The sequence below is a fragment of the Saccostrea echinata genome, unplaced genomic scaffold (assembly GCF_033153115.1).
Source record: "Saccostrea echinata isolate AGI-Se365-2 ecotype Australia unplaced genomic scaffold, CSIRO_AGI_Sech_v1 ptg000054l, whole genome shotgun sequence".
Lineage (NCBI taxonomy): Eukaryota > Metazoa > Mollusca > Bivalvia > Ostreida > Ostreidae > Saccostrea > Saccostrea echinata.
The window spans coordinates 29589021-29610506 of record NW_026889803.1 but is presented as its reverse complement, the minus strand read 5'-3'; the positions used below and the strand labels follow the sequence as shown (position 1 = coordinate 29610506).

The 21486-nt window shown below is 34.8% G+C and overlaps 1 protein-coding gene across 1 annotated transcript; it reads left to right on the top strand.

Annotated features, from left to right (window-relative positions):
- Positions 1 to 66: 66 nt before the first annotated feature.
- Positions 67 to 20873, top strand: LOC133172009 (histone-lysine N-methyltransferase SETD1B-like). The gene is made up of 16 exons (XM_061306811.1): positions 67 to 267; positions 381 to 505; positions 2187 to 2282; positions 2939 to 3109; positions 3300 to 3399; positions 3844 to 5891; positions 6236 to 6457; positions 6574 to 6655; positions 7016 to 7087; positions 7394 to 7589; positions 7743 to 7823; positions 8215 to 9134; positions 9299 to 9402; positions 9793 to 9900; positions 13007 to 13264; positions 18974 to 20873. Exons 2-16 carry the CDS (start codon positions 404 to 406, stop codon positions 19145 to 19147), a joined length of 4734 nt encoding a protein of 1577 aa, XP_061162795.1. The 5' UTR covers positions 67 to 267; positions 381 to 403; the 3' UTR covers positions 19148 to 20873.
- The last annotated feature ends 613 nt before the right edge of the window (positions 20874 to 21486 follow it).

The window sequence follows — 21486 nt, the reverse complement described above, 5'->3', positions numbered from 1 at the left end:
TATAATTTGTTCGAAAATACGGACAATGCCTAAAAGCCTAGCTTAGCATTTCGCTAGAAAAGCATTCTGGGATAGCTAAGATTTCTGAAAAGATGTAACTGAAACATCTTCACTAAATTGTCTCTACAGGCGAAAGAAATAATTGATAAGGCGCGATTTTAAGTTTGAATGACTTAGCTATGTTTTATTTACATAAGACAATTGTTAAGTTGTTGCAAACTTATATCAGGCACTCAAAAACTGGATTATACTTTTACCCTTTATGCTGTGAGCTATTTGCCATTATTTACTGTTTACATTTTTGTTGGGTGCATTTTTTCAGGATCCGAACTCTATCTGCCGTTCCTTTCATTATCATGATCTTTTTCTTTATTTTTCAGGCTTGTAACTTAAAAGGTGGACAATGGAAGCCGATAAGAAGAGGCGTAATTATAAGTTGTTGGTTGATCCTATGCTAAGAGGAGGATCCACTAAGATCTACAGATTTGAGGGCGTTGATCCAACGGTGAGATGGCGTGAAGGACCATTCAATTCTTTTGGGACAAACTTCTACAGAAAATGATGACACTTAATGCTTTAGGTGTTACATGCTAAATGCTTGGTCTTCCAGTGTTTCATGCCAGAATTAGTTCCCTTTAATGGGATGATGGGTTATTACAATACAGGGTACTTTTCTTATGAATGTCCAAACTTGTGTATGATAACACTGAAGATTTCACTTGATAGAGAGGGTTAGACAATTGCTTAAGAGCAGATTTTTTTTTTAATTTATTTTTTTGTTGAAATTTATTATTATTATTTTTTTGCTGAGTTACTGCCCTGTATGATGAATGAAATTAGTAGTGATGCAGTTCACAATGGTATCAATTCACAGCGGTACTTTATGCTTGATACACTGTACAAAATCTCCATTTTCAGTTCGTTTCATTTTTCAGTTGAGATAGTTATTCAGTTGGGTTAGGCAATCATAAAATATGCAACACAGCATGATTAGATTTTAAAAACGTGATTTTTGAGGAATGATCTTTAATTTAAAGGTCACCTCATTCAAATAAATTTCTTTTATTCAATTTGCAGGTAGATTAAGTTACTAGTCTTGGTAAAACAAAACATAAAACAGCTTTGGATATGTTCCCCTCTATCAAAATATATCAAATGAAAAATAACTGTACCGTGACAAAACAATATGATATGTACATGTATCATATCGTGAAGGAGGCATATCATTTCACTTGTGCATGAAATGCTCCACACTTTTAACACTTACATGGTAAAAAAAAAACCATGTTTTGTGCTTCCACATCTAATTAGATATTGAAAAGAATGTTGTACTCTCTCTTGTTTTAAAGATTTATTCATACGAATTTCATCTAATTTGAGACACCCATTTATATTTTTATACTTAAAAGCTTAATGTTACCTGTGTCCAATTACTCTCGCTGTGTTCTTGATGATAATGAAAAAATTACCAACCTTGGGTCCTCCAGAGTTTAAAGTATGAAATTTTAACTAGCAAAATAATTGCAGATATGTTTTGGAGATTCTGATGAAATGAATAATAATGGTACCTATAGTGATGTACCAATTAATCGATTAAATCGATTATCTAATCGAAATTGTCCCCGATTATAGATAAACAATTATAATTTTGATAATCAATTATTCAGAATATTAGTGAAAGGAAATTATTCCTTTGATTTTTGATTCACTCTTCTTTGAATTTAACTAAATCCTACATAGTAACTTAATACATGAATCCAATGATACAAACTATATGAAAAATGTATTTATAAATCACTCCAGAATTTTTAACCAATTTATTCTTCATTCAAAAAATGAACAAATTTAATATAATTGAAATCAATCGATTATTAATTGATTAAAGTGCATCCAATTATTCCGATAATCGATTATGAAAAAAAATTCAATTTCCCATCACTAATGGTACCCTGAAATTGTTAGGAAAGGAAAAAATTCATATCATTTTATTTTGGGATTTGATAATGCCTTTTTTGTGTGTGTTTTTATTTTGAGCAGGTGGTTGAAGTGATTGTATGTTTAACCAGTAAACAAAAATTGCTAAATAATTTATGCTATGTTTGAAAAAAAAAAGAAGGATAATTAGTAAATGTATATACATGTAGATAGTATAGAAAGTAAATTCATAGTGCAGCTATGTTTTACAGGATAATAGACTAGTACACGTTCGAGACCCAAGATCCCGACTACAAAGGTTATGGAGTCAAAGAATGCCAGCAGATTTGCCTGTGCCAAGATTTAAGGTATATGATGAGTTGATCTTTTTTTTTTTACACATTTTCCTCTTACAACATGTACAAAAAATAGAGCTGTGCAGTTTTATTATGCCTCTATATGCCCCTACTTCACTGATCAAGGATACATGTATGTTACTTCAGAAGAGGGATTTTTTTTTTTAACATGTCAGTTAATTTATTTTAACATTGTTGAGTATCAACCTATCAACACTGTCTGTAAAAAATTCCAAATTAGGCATTCAAATCAGGGTTTAAGAGTACCTCTGGGATAGTCATATTGCTTTACTTTCTCCATAATTCAGTACATTGCATTGTTTTGCTACTTTTAGAAAAACATGAACTCATTGTAAGTGTGTTGGCCATAAATATTTTCTTGTACATATATGTAATTGACTTGAATTGAGACTAACAGGTTAAAGTTAGTCATTGCCAGTTGTGCTATTTGTAAAATTGTATCTTGTTTATCGCAATTCAATATGCAGTGCTAGATGTTAAATTTAATTTTGAACTGAGATCAGAGGCCTGTTCAACAGAGCGAACGTTTGCGAGCGCTCGCCAAAATTCCTGATCCTTCCAACAGAAATGTTCGCGAGCACTCGCTGTGTTGAACAGGCCTCAGAATCTTGATTCTTGCATATAAATAATTTTCTTTTTTTTTTCAGTATGACAACTACTATGTTGGTGAACCCCCACCAAATGAAGTGACATTTACCAACTTAAATGACAACATCAGCAAGGATTTCTTAGAAAACATGGTCAAACAGTTTGGGTTGCTGGAGGAAGTTAAGATTTACTATAATCCAAAAAACAAGAAACACATGGGCATAGGAAAGGTAAAATTCATTGGCAGTTGGTTAAAAAAAAACAGTGACTTTGTCAACTTACATTTTGTTGTTAAAAACTGAAAAATTTGCAAGAATATTCTTTACTTTAGAGGGGAAAATCTTGCATGGATTCTAGTATATGTTTGAAAATAATTTGGATTATTTGTTTGGTGATAATGATTGTGTTTGATCATTTTAGGTCATATTTATGTCAGCAAAGTCAGCTAAGATATGTGCAGACAAACTGAACCAGACCTCCAAAATGGGAAACATAATGAGTGTTTATGTTGATTCTGGTGGTATGTAACTTTGTCTTGTTTTCCCATGTGATTTGCATGCACTTTTTTTTAATGATAACTATATATTCATATGTCCCTTTATGGAAGCTGTATGTAAATTTCATCAGCAAGTTAAATATTTTGGTATTTTTTGGTGCAATTGCTAGCACACTAATTCTTCATCACCCTTAAATTTAGATAACTACAATGGATAAAAAAACAAATTTATGACCATGTCCTAGAATTTCTGATCAGTATTAAGCTAAACTTAAACCTTACTGTAGAGTTAGTTAATCAGATATTCAAGTGCGTTATAAAAGGACCATCACTTTCGTGTAATGACTGGAATTTTCAGTTAAATACATGCACTTGTACTTTTAATCATTAAAGGTTGAAAAAAGATGTCCTGATAGAGAATGTATATAATGAAATGCTGATACTTACAGTAGATTTGACTTTGTACAGGAAAGGAGAGACAGAGAATCATTGAGGATATGCTGTCTGATCAGCCTAAGGCGACACTGCCTCCTGTGCCTGCACCAGTGGCTCAGAACACAGACCCAAGAAATCGACGTTTGTCATCATCAATGTCTGGAAATTCTAGCTTTGAGACAAGATTCGAGCAGGAGGCATATGATCCAGAAGTAGAATTCCAAAACCAACGAAAACCAGAAAATCTTAACTTTCATGGAGGAGAGAATATGAGCCATCACAGTGCAGATACTGGCTATGTGTCAGGGACCCCCATGTCTGTATTTTCTCAGGGTAGCTTCACGCACAACCAGGAAACAACCAAAGGTTCATTTGACATTACAAATACAGGATTGACTCCAGGTTTGACCCCAGCTATGACCCCAAACATGGCAGGAGGCAACTTTCAGTTCCCCCCTCCACCAAACCAGTTCAATCAAGGAAATAACAGGTTCAACAATCAACCCAATGACCTTGGAGGAGGGTTTGGAAACCAGGGGAATAACAACAGCTATGACAATTATGGAAATCGAGGTGGGAGAGGTTTCCGTGGGCAGGACAATTTCAATCAGCAAAAAGATTTATATAATGACCCCAACAAAATAGACTTTTCTAAACCTCCCCCGAATTTTAATTCAAACAACATGCCTCCTCATGTACAACAGAACGATAGAAATTTCCACAGGCAGGATTCAGGAAGGTATCATGATCGACACAACTACAGAAATCGAGACAGAAGAGATAGTCGGGACGGACATGGGTACGACAGAATGGACAGAGGTGGGCGAGGAGGGCGTGATTGGAGAAAAGATAGGAATGACCGTGGGCATGATCATCGAGATTTCAGAGATAACCGATATGAAGGCCGAAATCGGGATTATGATAATTCATACAACCGAAGAGATCGGCATGGAAATAGGAGAGATGATAGGGACAGGGATTTCAACCATGATAAAATGGAGAGGAATTATGATAATCGTAATAACAGAATGCATGATAATAGAATGTATGACAATAGGAATAGTTTTGATTATGATAACAGGGATCCTAGGGGATTTGATAGGGATCTTGGTATTAAGCCAAGAGGGGATAACTTTAGGAGGGACAGTATTGAGAAGGAGCAGCCCCCACCTCCAAGGCCCCAAACTCCACCTATGCCTCCAGAGCCCACAACAACAACGGAGGAGGAACCAAGGCCACAGAGTTTGGAATCCCGTATTCAGAGTCTGTTGCAGAATGTGGGAGGGATCTCAGATAGCTTTGGTGGAAGTCCATCAGATGAATCAACTAATGATTCAAGAAAGAAAGAACAGACTCCTCCTTCAGGGAGGTACAATAATAAACATGCTGATATATCAGAAAGGATACCTAAAACACCGCAGGAAAACTGTGTTGATGCTCAAAAACCTAGAACCCCTTTTGACTATGGGCAAGACTATACGCCAGTTTCTCATGAAGGGGAGAGAATAGATAGAAAATTAACTCATAATTTGGATTTCCGGGAAGGCAGTTCTCAGCTCAATGGTAGTGCTTTAACAAACTTTACTCCTGATAGCATTCCAGTGGCTCCACCTGGGAACAATGAGGACGTAACCCAGGATGATGATGAAATGAGCATTTCTTCAGGAAACAGTGATGACCAAAACATTGAAGTCAATCCCATAATTCCAGAAGGAGCAGTCCCCGATGCGGCCAACAGTGCTAACTTTGTGGCCAATCCTTGGCAAATGCAGAACATGGGCATGAACTATGGGGCCACTTTTACAAACTATAACTTCATGGGTGCCAATAATATGCAGGTTTACAACCAGAATTTTTACAATCAGTATAACAATGATATGATGAATCAGTCTCCCATGATAGGGCAGACTAAAGCCGAGAGTGAAGCCATGGAGAAGCAGTTTATCGATGTATTGGAAGGATTTGTGAAGGAACTAAAATCTGTCATGCAAAAGGATATGTGTAAGAAAATGGTGGAAAACTCAGCCTTCAAGTCATTTGATGGTTGGTGGTCAGATGAATCCAATAAATATAAAGAAGTGGTATGCATTAAATAATCCATTTTCTTCTTCATGCATTCAATTCATGATAACGCTTCATTTTCATGGCTGCTGTTGTTTTTTTCTTTTTTTTTTTTTTTTTTTTTTTTTTTTTTTTGTAATTTAATGTAGGAAATTATTACTTAAGACAGGTTTTACATGTTCAGATCTGATAAAATGCATTTATGGTTTAAGGCAAAAATTTTTTAATACTATATCCTTCTTTAAAATATTTTAGATACAAGATTCTTCTTTGAAATATTTTAGATTCAGGAACTTCTCTATTAGGAAAAAAATATTATGACCTCTATAAGCTAATCATAAATTGTGTTTTCTTCATATTTCAGCAATCAGCCCGTCTCATTCCTGAAAAGTCATATGACAAACCATCATCTCCATCCAAACCGTCCACAGTTACCGTTGGGAAGAGCGAGGTCACATCCACTCTGGCTTCCCTGTTTGAACCTCAGCATCCATGGTCTAGAGAAGGGGAGATCAATATGGGAGGATTCATGGGGGGTGGATTCCTTGGTATCAGGGGTGGAATGCCCAGGCTACCTTCTTTTAAGGTATGTATGAATTGCTTTCATTTTGATAAAAAAATTTTGAAGGAAATTAAAAAAAAATTCTTTTTGTGTTAAATATGTGGGAGAAAAAAAAATGGGTATGTTTATCTAATTGACAGAAAAAATATAAACCACCATCACCACCACCAGAGGATGAGGAGAGCAAACAGTCTGACAGCAGCAGAATAGAGAAGTCCTCAGGTAGCAATGTGTCAAAGTTTGATTACTTGACGTTTAATACTGTAGACATACTTTTTTCCCCCATGGGATTAATTTACGCTATGTACTCAGTCCCATATTTTCTGCAGAAATTTGTCACAGTGTACTTAAAATGCATTTAAGAATATAAAAGCAGTCCAGAAATCTTTAAAATTTCCTACCCACTGATTGAACAGAAATTGCGATTCCGAGGAATTATGATACCATGGAAAAAAGTACATTTACAGTATGTGTATACGTAGCTCTAAGCAGCAATTTATGGGATAAATTTTTCTTTCTACATAAAAAATATATTTAGTTGGTATTAAATGTAATTATTCTTTCTTTTTCAAAAATGAGTAGTAAAGTCAGAAAAACCATCCAGGATACGCAAACCTATATACAGCTCCAGTGAGGATGAGGAAGAATCTGAGGGTAAGAAATTTTTTTTCTGATTTTGGGATCAAAAGTTAATTCCAGTATAATGATTTACAGATACACAGTAGGTCCACTAAATATTGAGTATCTTTGACTGGGGGTTATGACAGTGGAAATTTTGGGACCTGAGCAAAGATACATGCAAACCTATTTTGGGTCATATGTATCCATGTGTATATGCTCAAGTGCATGTACCTAATGGATGTATTCTTTTTCATATTTTTGGTGATTGAATTAATGTGGTGTGAAAGTGAAGCATATGATTATGTTGAATCGTGAAATATTTGTTTATCATGATTGTAGATGAGGATGAGGACAAAGACAATGTGGAGAGCAGTGAGGAGGAGGAGGAGGAAGAGAAAGAAAATGTGGACAGCAGTGAAGAAGAGGAGTCAGAAGAGGAGGAGGAGGAATCGGAGGAAGAGGAGGAGGAGTCAGAAGAAGAGGAGGAGGAGGAAGAGGAGGAAAAGAAAGAGGTCCACGTGGATGTAGAGAAAAAGTAAAGACTGTTAATGTAGTAAACTGAATTCGACTTAAGAAATTAGTATTATCATACATGTATATGACACTCATACAATATATGTAAATACTGTGAAATTGTTCTCTCTGTAATAGGAGCAAATTCCATTTAATACTTCTTGTCTGTTTATAGAGAGGAAGTGGAAGAAAAGAAGAAAGAAAAAGCAGAAAAGAAAGAGGAAATAAAGAAAATATCAGTGGAGGAGGAGGACAGGTATGTTTTGCAGATTGAATAAAATGTCTTTGTTTCTATGAAATAGGTGCAGTGTACAAATTTCCAGTTTGCAGCAGGCTTGAGAACTGTAATTTTTCAAGGAATTTTAAGAAAAACATGCATGTTTATGTATTGATGGTTAATTCTAAAAAGTTGGTTTCAGAACCAGCTAGAATTTTCAATGAATTTCTTATGTTGTGGAGAGAATTTATATTGAATACACCCTATAAAATTGAAATAAGAAAAAAAAAATATTTGATACATATTCTGTAAAGTTCAGAAAGTAAAGAAAAAAACAAACTGTAAAATATTGCCAAAAATAATTGGTTTGAATTTGAAATAAATGTGAAAATGGCAAAACCAAAAGTTAAATTTCTGTATATTTTCTTAGTGATGAAAAGGTTGATGTGGAGGAAGAGGATGAAGAAGAGGAAAAGGAGAAAAAGGAAATCCCAGAATCACCCAAAAAACAGATCTCAAAAGAAGACAAACAGGTGAAGAAGGAGGAGGAAGTGATGCCTGTTATTTCAGAGGAGACTGAGGCTTTCGGATTTGAGACATTGCTGAAGGCCTCAGAAATTCTCAGTCAGCGAGAACAAGATCAGAAACTTGTTCCTTCAGTTCCACCCACGGTCGCTGAAGTTAAGGAAGAAGATGTTGACCAGGAGAAAGAGAAGCCAAGTTTCCTGGTGGAACATGATTATGTGCTGCCTCCTCCTACAGCAGATGGCAATGACACAGACGGTACCATGTCGGCAGATGAGGATGAAAATACAACACCGTACGAAGTGTTCATTGACCACAATTACTGTCTTCCTCCCCAGCCTCATCTTAGAGATCTTGTTGAGCAGCAGAAACCTCAAGTGCCAGACATCGTTCAGGAGCTTGCTAAATCCACTCCTGCAGCAGATAAGAAGAAGAAAGAGCCAGCTGTGAAGAAAGAGAGGAAGAGGAAGCAACCATTAAAAGAATCCACTTCCTTCAATGTCAATGACTTTTTGAATAGGTCTAGGGGCAGCAGAGAACTTATCAATCTTCTGCCTCCTCCAAAACCAATCAAAAAATTCCCTCCCCGGAAGATGGAAGAGGAGAGATTAGTGTTTTTTGATATGTATAGCAAAGGAATTGATGATGAAGACATCAAGTACATGAAGAAGACATATGAAAATCTACTTGAGTCAGAAGACCCTATGGGATATTGGGTAAATGATATTTTATGGGTGGATCATCCATGCACCAATATACCAGATCCTGTGCCATCCAAAAAGAGGAAAAAGAGTGAGATGGAATTCCCTAAACCTCACAAAACAGGTATTTTGTTTATTAGAGGGCATACATGTATATTAATTCTTTGTGGTCCGTTGCATGTACAGATACATACTATAAACATCATGTATATCATGATGACAATCAAAAAGTGCATGTTAGTTTGTAAGAATCTACAAAGTACTAATAATATCAAAATTTTTTAACAGGATGTGCAAGAACAGAAGGGTATTATAAGTTGACATCCAAAGACAAGACATGGCTCAGTAATCCACAAGAACCAGAAATGACAGAACCACCAGAAGCTGTCAGAGTAAGTGAACTATTTACCATAATTGTGCCTTAATTGAAAAAAGGAACAGAAAGGGATTAGGGTTAGGCCCTAGATTAAGCATAGTTGCATATGCATTTAACATTCATTATATCTTTAAAAATCTTCTTTACTCCAGGATTAAAAAAAAAACAAAAAACAGGGAAAGGCGTGATGATTAAATACAAGTATGAGCGTTTTGCCAAAAAATATTGAAAGTTGGAATCCTCTAGATTTCAGGTCCTAGATTGTGATAATTTTTTAACAAAAACTGTAAAATTCATCTCACACATATTCATGTTGATAATTGGGTGACTGTTGAGGCCTTTTTTTGTTTTTCCAAATTAAAAAAAAAAAATATTCAGCGTTTCTACATTGTGTGTATGTCTGCAGGAAAAGAAGACTCAAAAATCCAGGGAAGCTCGTCATGAAAACAGAAGACTCCAAGTTACCATTGCTGACTCGCAGTATTTAGATCTCTTCAAGTTTACTCAGTTTAGGGTACGTATTTATTGGTTTCTTTGTAGAAGTAATGATTTATTTGTATACATTGTAGCCATGTTGAATGTGAAAAAAAAAATGTTTACAGGTAGTTGCTTGTAATATGAAGGTAACATTTTGCATAAGAAGTAAACCAAGGAAATTGAATGATTATGAATTGGAATGTTACATATGTTTATATATCTTTATTTTTTTTTAACTCTGAATTTTATGGCTTTTATATGTACATGTATCTGATGGCTTATTTTTTTACTCAAACTTTATTTTTGGTTCATTTTCAATGTTGAGAACATGGATGAAAATAAAGATTTTTTTCTTTTCTTTTCTTTATTTTTTTTGTCACTTTCTCAACATTACATAGCAGACTCCTAGGGATCACTTTGTCAGTATGTCTTTCTGGGAGAAGTCACATTTTCACCAAAAAACCTAGTTCCCCTTTATTTCTATAGTTAATTATCATGAAACTTCATTAAGTTACATGTCAGGAACAGACAAATATCAAATATTAAGTAAAGTTTTTAGGATAAGTTCAAGTTCAAAATCTTTATTTTTGCCAACAAAAAGAGTCCTGTTATTTACTGTCTGGATTGATTGAAATACATGGAACTCCAGTGTATTGATGTCCTTATAACTTGGCATATCAGGTATATATATATAAGAAACTAGAGCAAATACCTAGAAATAGATCAAATGCTAGGGATTTTGATTTATTGTAAAAAAAAAAAAAAAAAAAAAAAAACTGCATGGGTATTCTACAGAATTTTTGAATCTGTCAGAGTTGCTTCATCATGATTGTCCATTTGCAAAAGGTTGTCTGACTTCAAGCAGAAGAAATTGCACACACAAATGTTTTATTCTTAGTAACAGAAAAAATATTTTTCTTACTAAGTAGTAACAGGAATACTGGTAACTACATATATATATATATATAGTGGCATTTAGGTTTTCTGATATTACATGCAGTATCCACAGGCAATACATGTACCTTGAAGAGTCTAGTTTGTTTAGAAACAATTTTTACATATATCATTATTTACCTCTGTAGTGTTTTATTTTCCTCACTTTTTAGCTCACCTGAGCCGAAGGCTCAAGTGAGCTTTTCTGATCACATTTTGTCTGTAGTCCGTCTGTCCGTCTGTAAACTTTTCACATTTTCGACTTCTTCTCAAGAACCACTGGGCCAATTTCAACCAAACTTGCCACAAAGTATCCTTGGGTAAAGGGGATTCAAGTTTGTTCAAATGAAGGGCCATGCCCTCTTCCAAGGGGAGATAATTAAGAATTCGTGAAAAATTAATGGCATCATTAAAAAATCTTCTTCTCAAGAACCACTGTGCTTGAAAACATGAAACTTATGTGGAAGCATCCTCAGGTAGGGTAGATTCAAGTTTGTTCAAATCATGACCCCCGGGGGTAGGGTGGGGCCACAATGGGCGATCAAAGTTTTACATAGGAAATATACAGGAAAAATCTTTAAAAATCTTCTTCTCAAGAACAGCAAAGCCATACTTGGTCATATTTATATGGTAGCATCCTCAGATAGTGTACATTCAAGTTTGTTCAAATCATGACCCCCGGGGGTCGGGTGGGGCCACAATGGGCGATCAAAGTTTTACATAGGAATATATAGGAAAAATCTTCAAAAATCTTCTTCTCAAGAACAGCAAAGCCATGATTGGTCATATTTACTTGGAAGCATCCTCAGGTAGTGTAGATTCAAGTTTGTTCAAATCATGACCCCCGGTGGTAGGGTGGGGCCACAATGGGCGATCAAAGTTTTACATAGGAATATATAGGAAAAATCTTTAAAAATCTTCTTCTCAAGAACAGCAAAGCCATAATTGGTCATATTTACATGGAAGCATCCTCAGGTAGTGTAGATTCAAATTTGTTCAAATCATGACCCCCGGGGGTCGGGTGGGGCCACAATGGGCGATCAAAGTTTTGCATAGGAATATATAGGAAAAATCTTTAAAAATCTTCTTCTCAAGAACAACAAAGCCATCATTGGTCATATTTATATGGTAGCATCCTCAGGTAGTGTAGATTCAAGTTTGTTCAACTCATGACCCCCTGGGGTCGGGTGGGACCACAATGGGCGATCAAAGTTTTCCATAGGAATATATAGGAAAAATCTTTAAAAATCTTCTTCTCAAGAACAGCAAAGCCATGATTGCTCATATTTACATGGAAGCATCCTCAGGTAGTGTACATTCAAATTTATTCAACTCATGACCCCCGGGGGTCGGGTGGGGCCACAATGGGCGATCAAAGTTTTACATAGGAACACATAGTAAAAATCTTCTTCTCAAGAACAGCAAAGCCATGATTGGCCATATTTATATGGTAGCATCCTCAGATAGTGTACATTCAAATTTTTTCAACTCATGACCCCCGGGGGTCGGGTGGGGCCACAATGGGCGATCAAAGTTTTACATAGGAACACATAGTAAAAATTCTAAAAAAAAACAATTTGTTAAGAATAGCAAAGCCATGATTGGTCATATTTATATGGTAGCATCCTCAGATAGTGTACATACAAATGTGTTCGAATCATGACCCCCGGGGGTCAGGTGGGGCCACAATGGGCCATCAAAGTTTTACATTGGAACACATAGTAAAAATCTTTAAAAAAAACTATTTGTTAAGAATAGCAAAGCCATGATTGGTCATATTTATATGGAAGCATTCTTAGATAGTGTACATTCAAGTTTGTTCAAACATGACCCCTGTGGGTCGGGTGGGGCCACAATGGGTGATCAAAGTTTTACATAGGAATACATAGGTTAAATCTTTAAAAATCTTCTACTCAAGAACAGCAAAGCCATGATTGGTCATATTTAAATGGAAGCATCCTCAGATAATGTAGATTCAAATTTGTTCAATTCCTGACCCCCCCCCCCCCCCCAACCACTTTTATATTTAAACTTTTCAACCTTTCAAGATTGAAGTGATTTCTGCTTTTTCCTAGCCATAGTGCTCAGGTGAGCGATATGGCCCCTGGGCCTCTTGTTGATTTTATTTTTGAAATAAAAAAAATTATTAGATATTCTTATCTTGAAGATAATGTAAATTTCAACTTATAATAATGTAATCTTTTTTATAGTTGAGAAAGAAACAGTTGAAGTTTGCTCGCAGCGGCATTCATGACTGGGGCTTGTTTGCATTGGAACCTATCGCAGCTGACGAAATGGTGATAGAATACGTAGGAGAAAGTCTTCGACAGTCTCTGGCTGATCTGAGGGAGAAGAAGTACGAAGCAGAGGGGTGTGGCAGCAGTTACCTGTTCAGGGTGGACACCGAGACCATTATCGATGCCACAAAGTGTGGTAACCTGGCCCGCTTCATCAATCATTGTTGTAATGTAAGTTATGAGAGTAATGGCAATGAAAAAGAAAAACAAGTATATTGCTTTGTATTATTTTAGGATTACTTTTAGCAAATAAGAAAAACTCTGATTTTCACTTTGTTGTGTATTCACAGTTTTTCATTTATACGTACTGCTACAAGTATTTTTTTTGTATTTCAGATTATTTCTATCACAGTGTTAATTCATTTGTTTTGTCCATATTACTTTTTTATTGGTCTAACAATTTTTTGTCCCCTGCCTTCACTGAAAGTGAGGGATATTAATTTGGGTCTGTCTGTCCGTCCGTCTGTCTCTATTTCTGTCTGTGTGTAACACTTTCGTTTATGGGCGATATCTCAAGAAGCTTTTGAGCTTTTGCAATGAAAGAATAAGTGCACTTTAGAGTGTCATTTGTAACCTTTTCGGGCACCCATTTTAAGCCTTGAATTAGACTATATTGCTAAATTAATCTATGATTATTGTGCATACATATGGTTTTGATATTTATACTTCGAATTTTTTGTTAAACATATCTCTATAATTCCACACAACGTCATTGAAAAGAACATGTATAAGCCTTAAATTCCGGAAATTTGAATTGGACCACTTTCGAATTTAAGGTACCCGCAAATGGGCGGAGATATTTAAATCACATGGAGGTGGAATGTAAACATTTGCACATTATTTCAAGATTTATTCCACATACAGTATGAATTTAAATGGAGGAGAGAGAGAGAGATTCATACAAATAATAAATGATTCATGGCCATACATATTGATCATTTTCATGATTCGTATCCATATGTTTGCTGCCTAGCACCGACTCAGCTCAATCTTAAGGTTTTCGTATATATATTATGTATAAAAAAAATGACCCCCCCTTTTTTTTTACTCTAGCTTTACCATTTTGCGTTTTATATGCTGAATGCCTTTCAATTCAAAGAATGAATGTATGTTGTAGGAAAGATTCACATTTACATGACTTCAATGTCACACTACATTTAATTGTAATTCACTGTACATGCAGTACGTAGTAATACAAACATGTAGTGAAACAATTAAAGTTAACTTGTAAGTAGTTCTCACGGTGATACATATTTTATTATATGCATGTATAGATAAACAACATTCGGAAATGAAATATAAAATTTGAACTAAAAAATTGAGTTGCTAGATTAACATGAAAATCCCAAGAAATACAAACTATCTGAAAAGATTATGCACTTCATGTAATGCTATTGATGATGAATTTCATTTCTTTTTACAATGTAATTGTAATATACAAGCAAGGAATATACTTATACAAACCATGCTATATAATTATTGTTCCTCATTCTATCTCAAATCACCCATACAGAAACTTGAATATATACTTAGTCCAACAATTGAAGTTTGCACTTTTATAAAACAATCATCAGAATTAAGAAATAAAAGGTCCACATCGGTGTAACATATATTGAGTAAATTACTTAAATTGCGCCTATTGTTTATAAACATTCGTTGTTCTTTTTTTTTTTTTTTTTTGTATTGTATTGCTTGTCCCATATGGGTGTATTATGCAATAAAGAAACTATAAATGTAATTTAAATTAACATTTTATTGATGGAAGAAGTATATTTGATATTAAAAACCATGGTCAAAGAAAATTCGACAACGTTCCTATGTCGATAATCACTCGCTCTTGTCTTCAATATCTGTTTCATTTCGGAAATCCAAATATTGTCAGGTATGATACTAGTGTTTAGGAATGTGTCTGTAGATACCTGCAGACCATAATACAGAGGCGACATGAGCTAGCACAGCTACCTACTAATCGTGCACCTGATTTGCACTGGCAATACCAGAATTTCCTTCAAAATTCAAAACGAAAAACACAATTGAAAGAAGACAATGTAAACTTTAAGACCCTAACAAAATTTTCGCAAAATTCTTCAATATTTTGAAGCCGGTACACACGGCGAGATTTGTAATATAATGCAAGTATTATAATATTTGTGTTATCATACTTTCCTGTACACACGCTTATACATGTCTTATCAGAATAATAGACTTTATGTATTACTACGTGTTTCCCTTGCAGTATTTCTCTCTCTCTCTCTCTTGATAATGAAAACAGCGGCGGAACACTCGTACATGTACTTTGTGCACATGATGCATCGCTAGATGAGGTGCAAAGAGAATACCCCAGAGGTTATAAAAACTTCTTTAGAATAGATAATGCAGCATTTGAGCAACTTTTACAATCACATATATATATATATATATAGTTACTCCTTTTGATCTCCTTCTCATAAAACATATGTTTACTGCTAAAGTCGACCATTATTTACCATATGCTTTTTTTGTTATGATAAAAATAGGATGACCCCAATGTGAGTGCTTTTGATTGGTTTAAAAATGAAAGGTAAGTTAAGACTTGTATAAGAAATAGAGCATTGCCCTATTATTAATACAGTTTTATAAGATTCGAAAAATCTTATGATTCACTGTATTAAAAGTCTATACATAGTAAAATTTTGTACTTAAATACATATCTGTGTGTACAGCCCTCGATTGACAGACACAATGAAAGCATATCAAACAGTGGAATGTCACGTGAGTGAAGTGATTATAATATCAAACGGGTCAAAATAGGTTGACACTCGGTGACCTGTTAATTTAGTAGCTAACTCGACTGAAGTTTGGAGAATTTTTCAAAAAATTACATATGAGCGGCAAATTGTCCAACATTGCCCTTTGGATATGTATAAGTTTAGATCAAAATACACATTCTGTGCAAATGAGACGAATGGACAAGTTGCGGCTCGATGTAAACAATGTCGTTGAAAACTGGTATGCATATGAATAACAATAGAAATGTGACAAAACTGCTAGACCCCTGTCGCAAAAACCAGTATCGCTCGGCATTATTTAATATTTCCATGTGATATAATATGTCAAATCCTGCTCTTAAGATATTGTTTAATAATTCTGATTCAAAAAGTTTATAAATTTCGGAAATTTATTTTAGGCAAAGCATCGGGACCCAACTCTCATAGCTTAAGTGCACTGATCCTTTTATACCATAACTCCCTATGGCCTCTCTCGCCCCAGGGGGGGTTAGGGGGAGTCCGACCCCCCTCCCCGAACTGCGCATGTTCTTTTTTTCCCTAAGCGGGGGACACAAATTCTCTGAATTAGCTTGTTAGGTCACCTGAGTCACTCAGGTGACCTATTGCTATCCGTTTTTGTCCGTCGGTGTTCGTCGTGCGTCAGTGCGTTAACATTTGAACATTTTTAGCTTCTTCTCTGAAACCGCTCAACCAATTTTGGCATATAACATCTATGGGTAAAGGGGAACAAAAAATGTGAATTTCATGGTCCCTGCCCCCCTGGGGCCTGAGGGGTGTGGCTAAAACCACCAAAATTAATGCAATCTTTAAAAATCTTCTTCTTTACTCCTGGACATCAAGCAGTCAAACTGTTGGCATGATTGTAATAAGGATTGAGGCCTCTACCAAAATTGTGAAATTCATGGCCCCAGGGTCAGGGGTTGTGGTGCTAGGGTGGGGCTATATACATCATATAGTGAAAATGCATTATTTCTTTGAAAATCTTCTTCTCTGCTCCTGGGTATGAAATAAACTAACTAAGTACATAGTTATGATGAGCAAGAGTGCTTCTACCAAATTTGTGAATTTCATGGCCCCAGGGTCAGGGGTTCTGGTGTTAGGGGGGCTCTATTGATTATATAGTGAAAATGCATTAAATCTTTGAAAATCTTCTTCTCTGTTCCTGGGCATGAAATAAACTAACTAAGTACATAGTTATGATGAGCAAGAGTGCCTCTACTGATATTGTGAATTTCAAGGCCCCTGGGTCAGGGTTTCTGGTGTTAGGGCGGGGCTCTATTGATTATATAGTGAAAATGCATTAAATCTTTGAAATCTTTTTCTCTGCTCCTGGGTATGAAATAAACTAATCAAGTACATAATTATGATGAGCATAGCTGCCTCTTCCAAAATTGTGAATTTCATGGCCCTTGGGTCAGGGGTTCTGGTGTTGGGGGGGCTCTATTGATTATATAGTGAAAATGCATTAAATCTTTGAAAATCTTCTTCTCTGCTTCTGGGTATGAAAATCTTCTTCTCTGCTCCTGGGTATGAAATAAACTTACTAAGTACATAGTTATGATGAGCAAGAGTGCCTCTACCAAGATTGTGAATTTCATGGCCCCAGGGTCGGGGGTTCTGGTGTTAGGGGGGCTCTATTGATTATATAGTGAAAATGCATTAAATCTTTGAAAATCTTCTCTGCTCCTGGGTATGAAATAAACTTACTAAGTACATAGTTATAATGAGCATAGCTGCCTCTTCCAAAATTGTGAATTTCATGGCCCCTGGGTCAGGGTTTCTGGTGTTAGGGCGGGGCTCTATTGATTATATAGTGAAAGTACATTTAATCTTTGAAAATCTTCATCTCTACTCCTGGGTATGAAATATACTAACTAAGTACATAGTTATGATGAGCATGGCTGCCTCTTCCAAAATTGTGAATTTCATGGCCCCTGGGTCAGGGGTTCTGGTGAAAGGGGAGGGGGCTCTATTGATTATATAGTGAAAATTCATAATTTCTTTCAAAATATTTTTTTCTACTCCTGGTTATAAAGCAAAGAAACAAGTGTATAGTTATGATGAGCAAAGATGCTTTTACAAAATTTTTAAAACTTGTGGTCCCAGGGGTTCTGTTGTTTCTCAGAAAGGGGGGGGGGGGGGCTCTATTTGATTATATAGTGAAAGTGTGTGAATTCTTTGAAAATCTTCAACTAATTGCATAGTTATGATGATGAGGGTACCTCTTCCAAATTTGTAAATTTTCATGACCCCAGGTCATGGGTTCTGGTGTTAGGGTAGGGCTGTGTTAAATAGTGAAAATACATTATTTCTTTGAAAATCTCCTCTGCTCCTGGGCATATTGGAAGCAAACAGAGTAATAGTTTTAATAAGCAAGGTATTTTTACCAGAATTTTAAACATCTTGACCATTTAGTCAAGTGTTCTGGTAATGGCCAGGGCTCTGTTAATTTGTATTCTACTGAGTGAAGTTATTCCCCTTTGCCATTCACCTTTGATAATTAATCACTGTAGATAATGTATTTGAAAGGTTAATAAAATAAGAGAATTATGCAATAACATTTATTGTATAATACAAAAAGTACTTTCATAGTTTTAATAATCAGGTAGACTTGGAAATAATAGATGAATAAAAATGAAACATAAATAACTTATCTTTTTAAATGTTCTTCAAAGGCCAAGTGAGGCCAATGTGAGAGTTAATAATATAGACATTTTGTTAAAAGTCTGCATGGTAATAGAGATAAATGGGGGACAGCTAGAAAGATACTAGAACAGTTATTTTGCTGATCTTCATCATACTGTTTTCCTTGCTATTGGGCAGCAAAGCTTCATTTATCAGTTTATGGATCCTCTAAATTGTTGTACTCAGGTGACCGTTAAGGCCCTTGGGCCTCTTGTTAAAAAAAGGATTTCTTTACAAATAATTACTTCATAAAAATAATTGGCAGCTACATTGCCAAGTAATGTTTGATGATGCATGCATTTGGACATGCATCAATATTTGACAGACAGGCATTGTAATATTATATACCATATGACAAATATTGATAAATGCAATGTATTAATTTTTTGTGATGTTCATTTCTTAAGGGTTTTTTCCTCTCTTGTAGCCAAATTGTTATGCAAAGATCATCACAGTGGAATCGCAAAAGAAAATTGTGATATACTCAAAGAGAGACATTGACGTCAACGAAGAAATAACATACGATTACAAGTTCCCTATAGAAGACGAAAAGATTCCATGTTTGTGTGGGGCTCCTAATTGTCGTGGCACTCTTAATTAACTCAAATATGCAGAACACATCGATAATTGGTTGTTTTGGTAGTTTGAATGAGCACCTTGGTCTGATATGAATGTTGAATAACCTAAAATCTTCTTTGGTTGAAGTAGCGAGATATACAGAGGGGGAAATTGTGTCCAGATTTTACCTAATATGAAGAATACTTGTTTTATTTTATGACAAGTAAAGATGATATTTGAAATGTAGATGGTAAAAAGAGAGGAAACAGCTATACATGAGAAGAAAATTGTCACTATAGGCAAGTGTTTGTTGTATACAGAGAGATGGGAGTCTATATCACTCCATTTTTTTGGTCATGTGAGTAATTCTATTCACATGATCTCACTTCAGTATTCTGTTGTATGTTGTCATAGTGATAGCTTACTTGATTTATCAAAAATCAGTCTTGAGAAAAAATGGTAACCTATTGTAATCATTTGAAGGATATTAAGGCTAGTTTCATGGCCAATTGTAAAATGTTGATTGTAATGTGTGGTTCTGTGAGAATGGAGTTGGATGTTGAAAGTAGGTGCTCTTATTGATTAGGGACATAATATTAAAATCTAGAAATCCTCATCCACATTGAAGAGTGCATTACCAGTACTTGAATGTTCCTTCTCAGTACAGGGAGTCTTGTTCCATAATGTGTAATTCAAAGAAGTGTGAAAAACAACTTACTTATTGAAATCAAAGTGATTTTAATGTACATATAGTGCTATTAAATGCATGTTGTTAAGAGTATTTAATTTCAAGTCTTAAAGACAAGCTGGGATGATATCATTTTATATGTGTGTTTGCCTTGTGCAAGGGGAGGTAATTGTGTGAGAGATGAATTATTGCTTTGCAAGAGAGGAGAATGAAATGTACTCATTATATATTGTGTGCACTTGACTTGGGCAGCTACTTTTGTTTCTTATGCCATTTTAGTAAAACATCTATTGAATGTAAGAATTAATTGAATGTCACTGCCAAATTACATCATCTGTTAAAGAAGTGAATAAATTTTGAGCAAGCAAAACATTGGGAAAATTGTACATTGAAAGGCTTTGCATGTATTTCATAAAATTTGTTTTGTTTTGTTAATGTTCGAAATTGTTGCAGTTTTGAAAATTTATTTCTGAGAGCATTTACCCTGCTGTTGGTTTTAAGAAATATTTAATATGTTTTTAAAAATGAAAGAAACAAAGCTTAGTATTTATTTATTGTAATTGGGATTATGCTTGAAGTTGTTAACTAGAAATTTTATACTTTGACTAGATAGCAATTTTGAATTCAACATGTTAAAAGATTTATTACAAATTTGCATTTTTACCATGATTAAATAACTTTCTTTTTGACAAATCATACATTCAGTATAAATCCATCAGTTTAGTTATGCAATAAATTATACATACATGTATCTACATGTACATGTATATATGGTAAATGGTATCTACTATTAATTAATGTACACATTTAAGCAATTTTAGGGGAGGAAAAAAAAACGAAAACTCAAATTTCTGCATTGCATTTGCATATTCATGAATATTCAATAGAGTTCACCATCTTTTCGTATGTAAATATAGTATTGGTTACTTGTGTGAGAAGTACCCTTAGTTACAATTATATAGTGCTTTTATACTTGTACAGTTGGTTGAAGTCTGTTATTCTTTGAAAATGTTCTGTACAGTTTTGTATGTCATCCATGTACAAATGAATTGAATACTATTTTAATAAATGTTAAATGAAATTTTTCATTTTGTGAATCATTGAGTATAGAAGTGCATGCTTTATGTTAAATTGAAGCATAGATTTTGGAATACATTGATGAGCTGCTGCCTATGTATTATACAGTTGAACCCGGATATCTGAAACATAACTTGATATTTGACATAATTTATGAGATGACCAAAAGTCACTATACTCTCTATTTACCACCAGATGGAAAGGGCTGAGAGAATTAAAAATTAATAACCTGCTGTTTGAAATTTAGGGGATTGGTGGAGGTGAATGAAAAGTTTGTTTTAAAGTAATATTGCAATGTACTTGAGTAAATTTGATCAGTATGGAACAAATATTAAAAAAAATACTTTTGCAGTTTATTCCAGCACTTTTTTGTATTGTATTTTACAAAAGCCACTTGTGTCAGAGTTAAGTGAGTTTGCCATTGTTGCTCAGGTGAACAATGTGGTCCCTGGACCTCTTGTTGTTATTATTAATGCTAATTATTTTAAAAATAATTTTTAGAGATTATTCTGTGCCACAAACAAATTGTTCAGAAAGGGGACATTGGTGGATTTGCATTTTGGGTACAGTTCAAAGAATTTTCAATATGGTGATGGAAGATCAGAGGGAGGACAAAT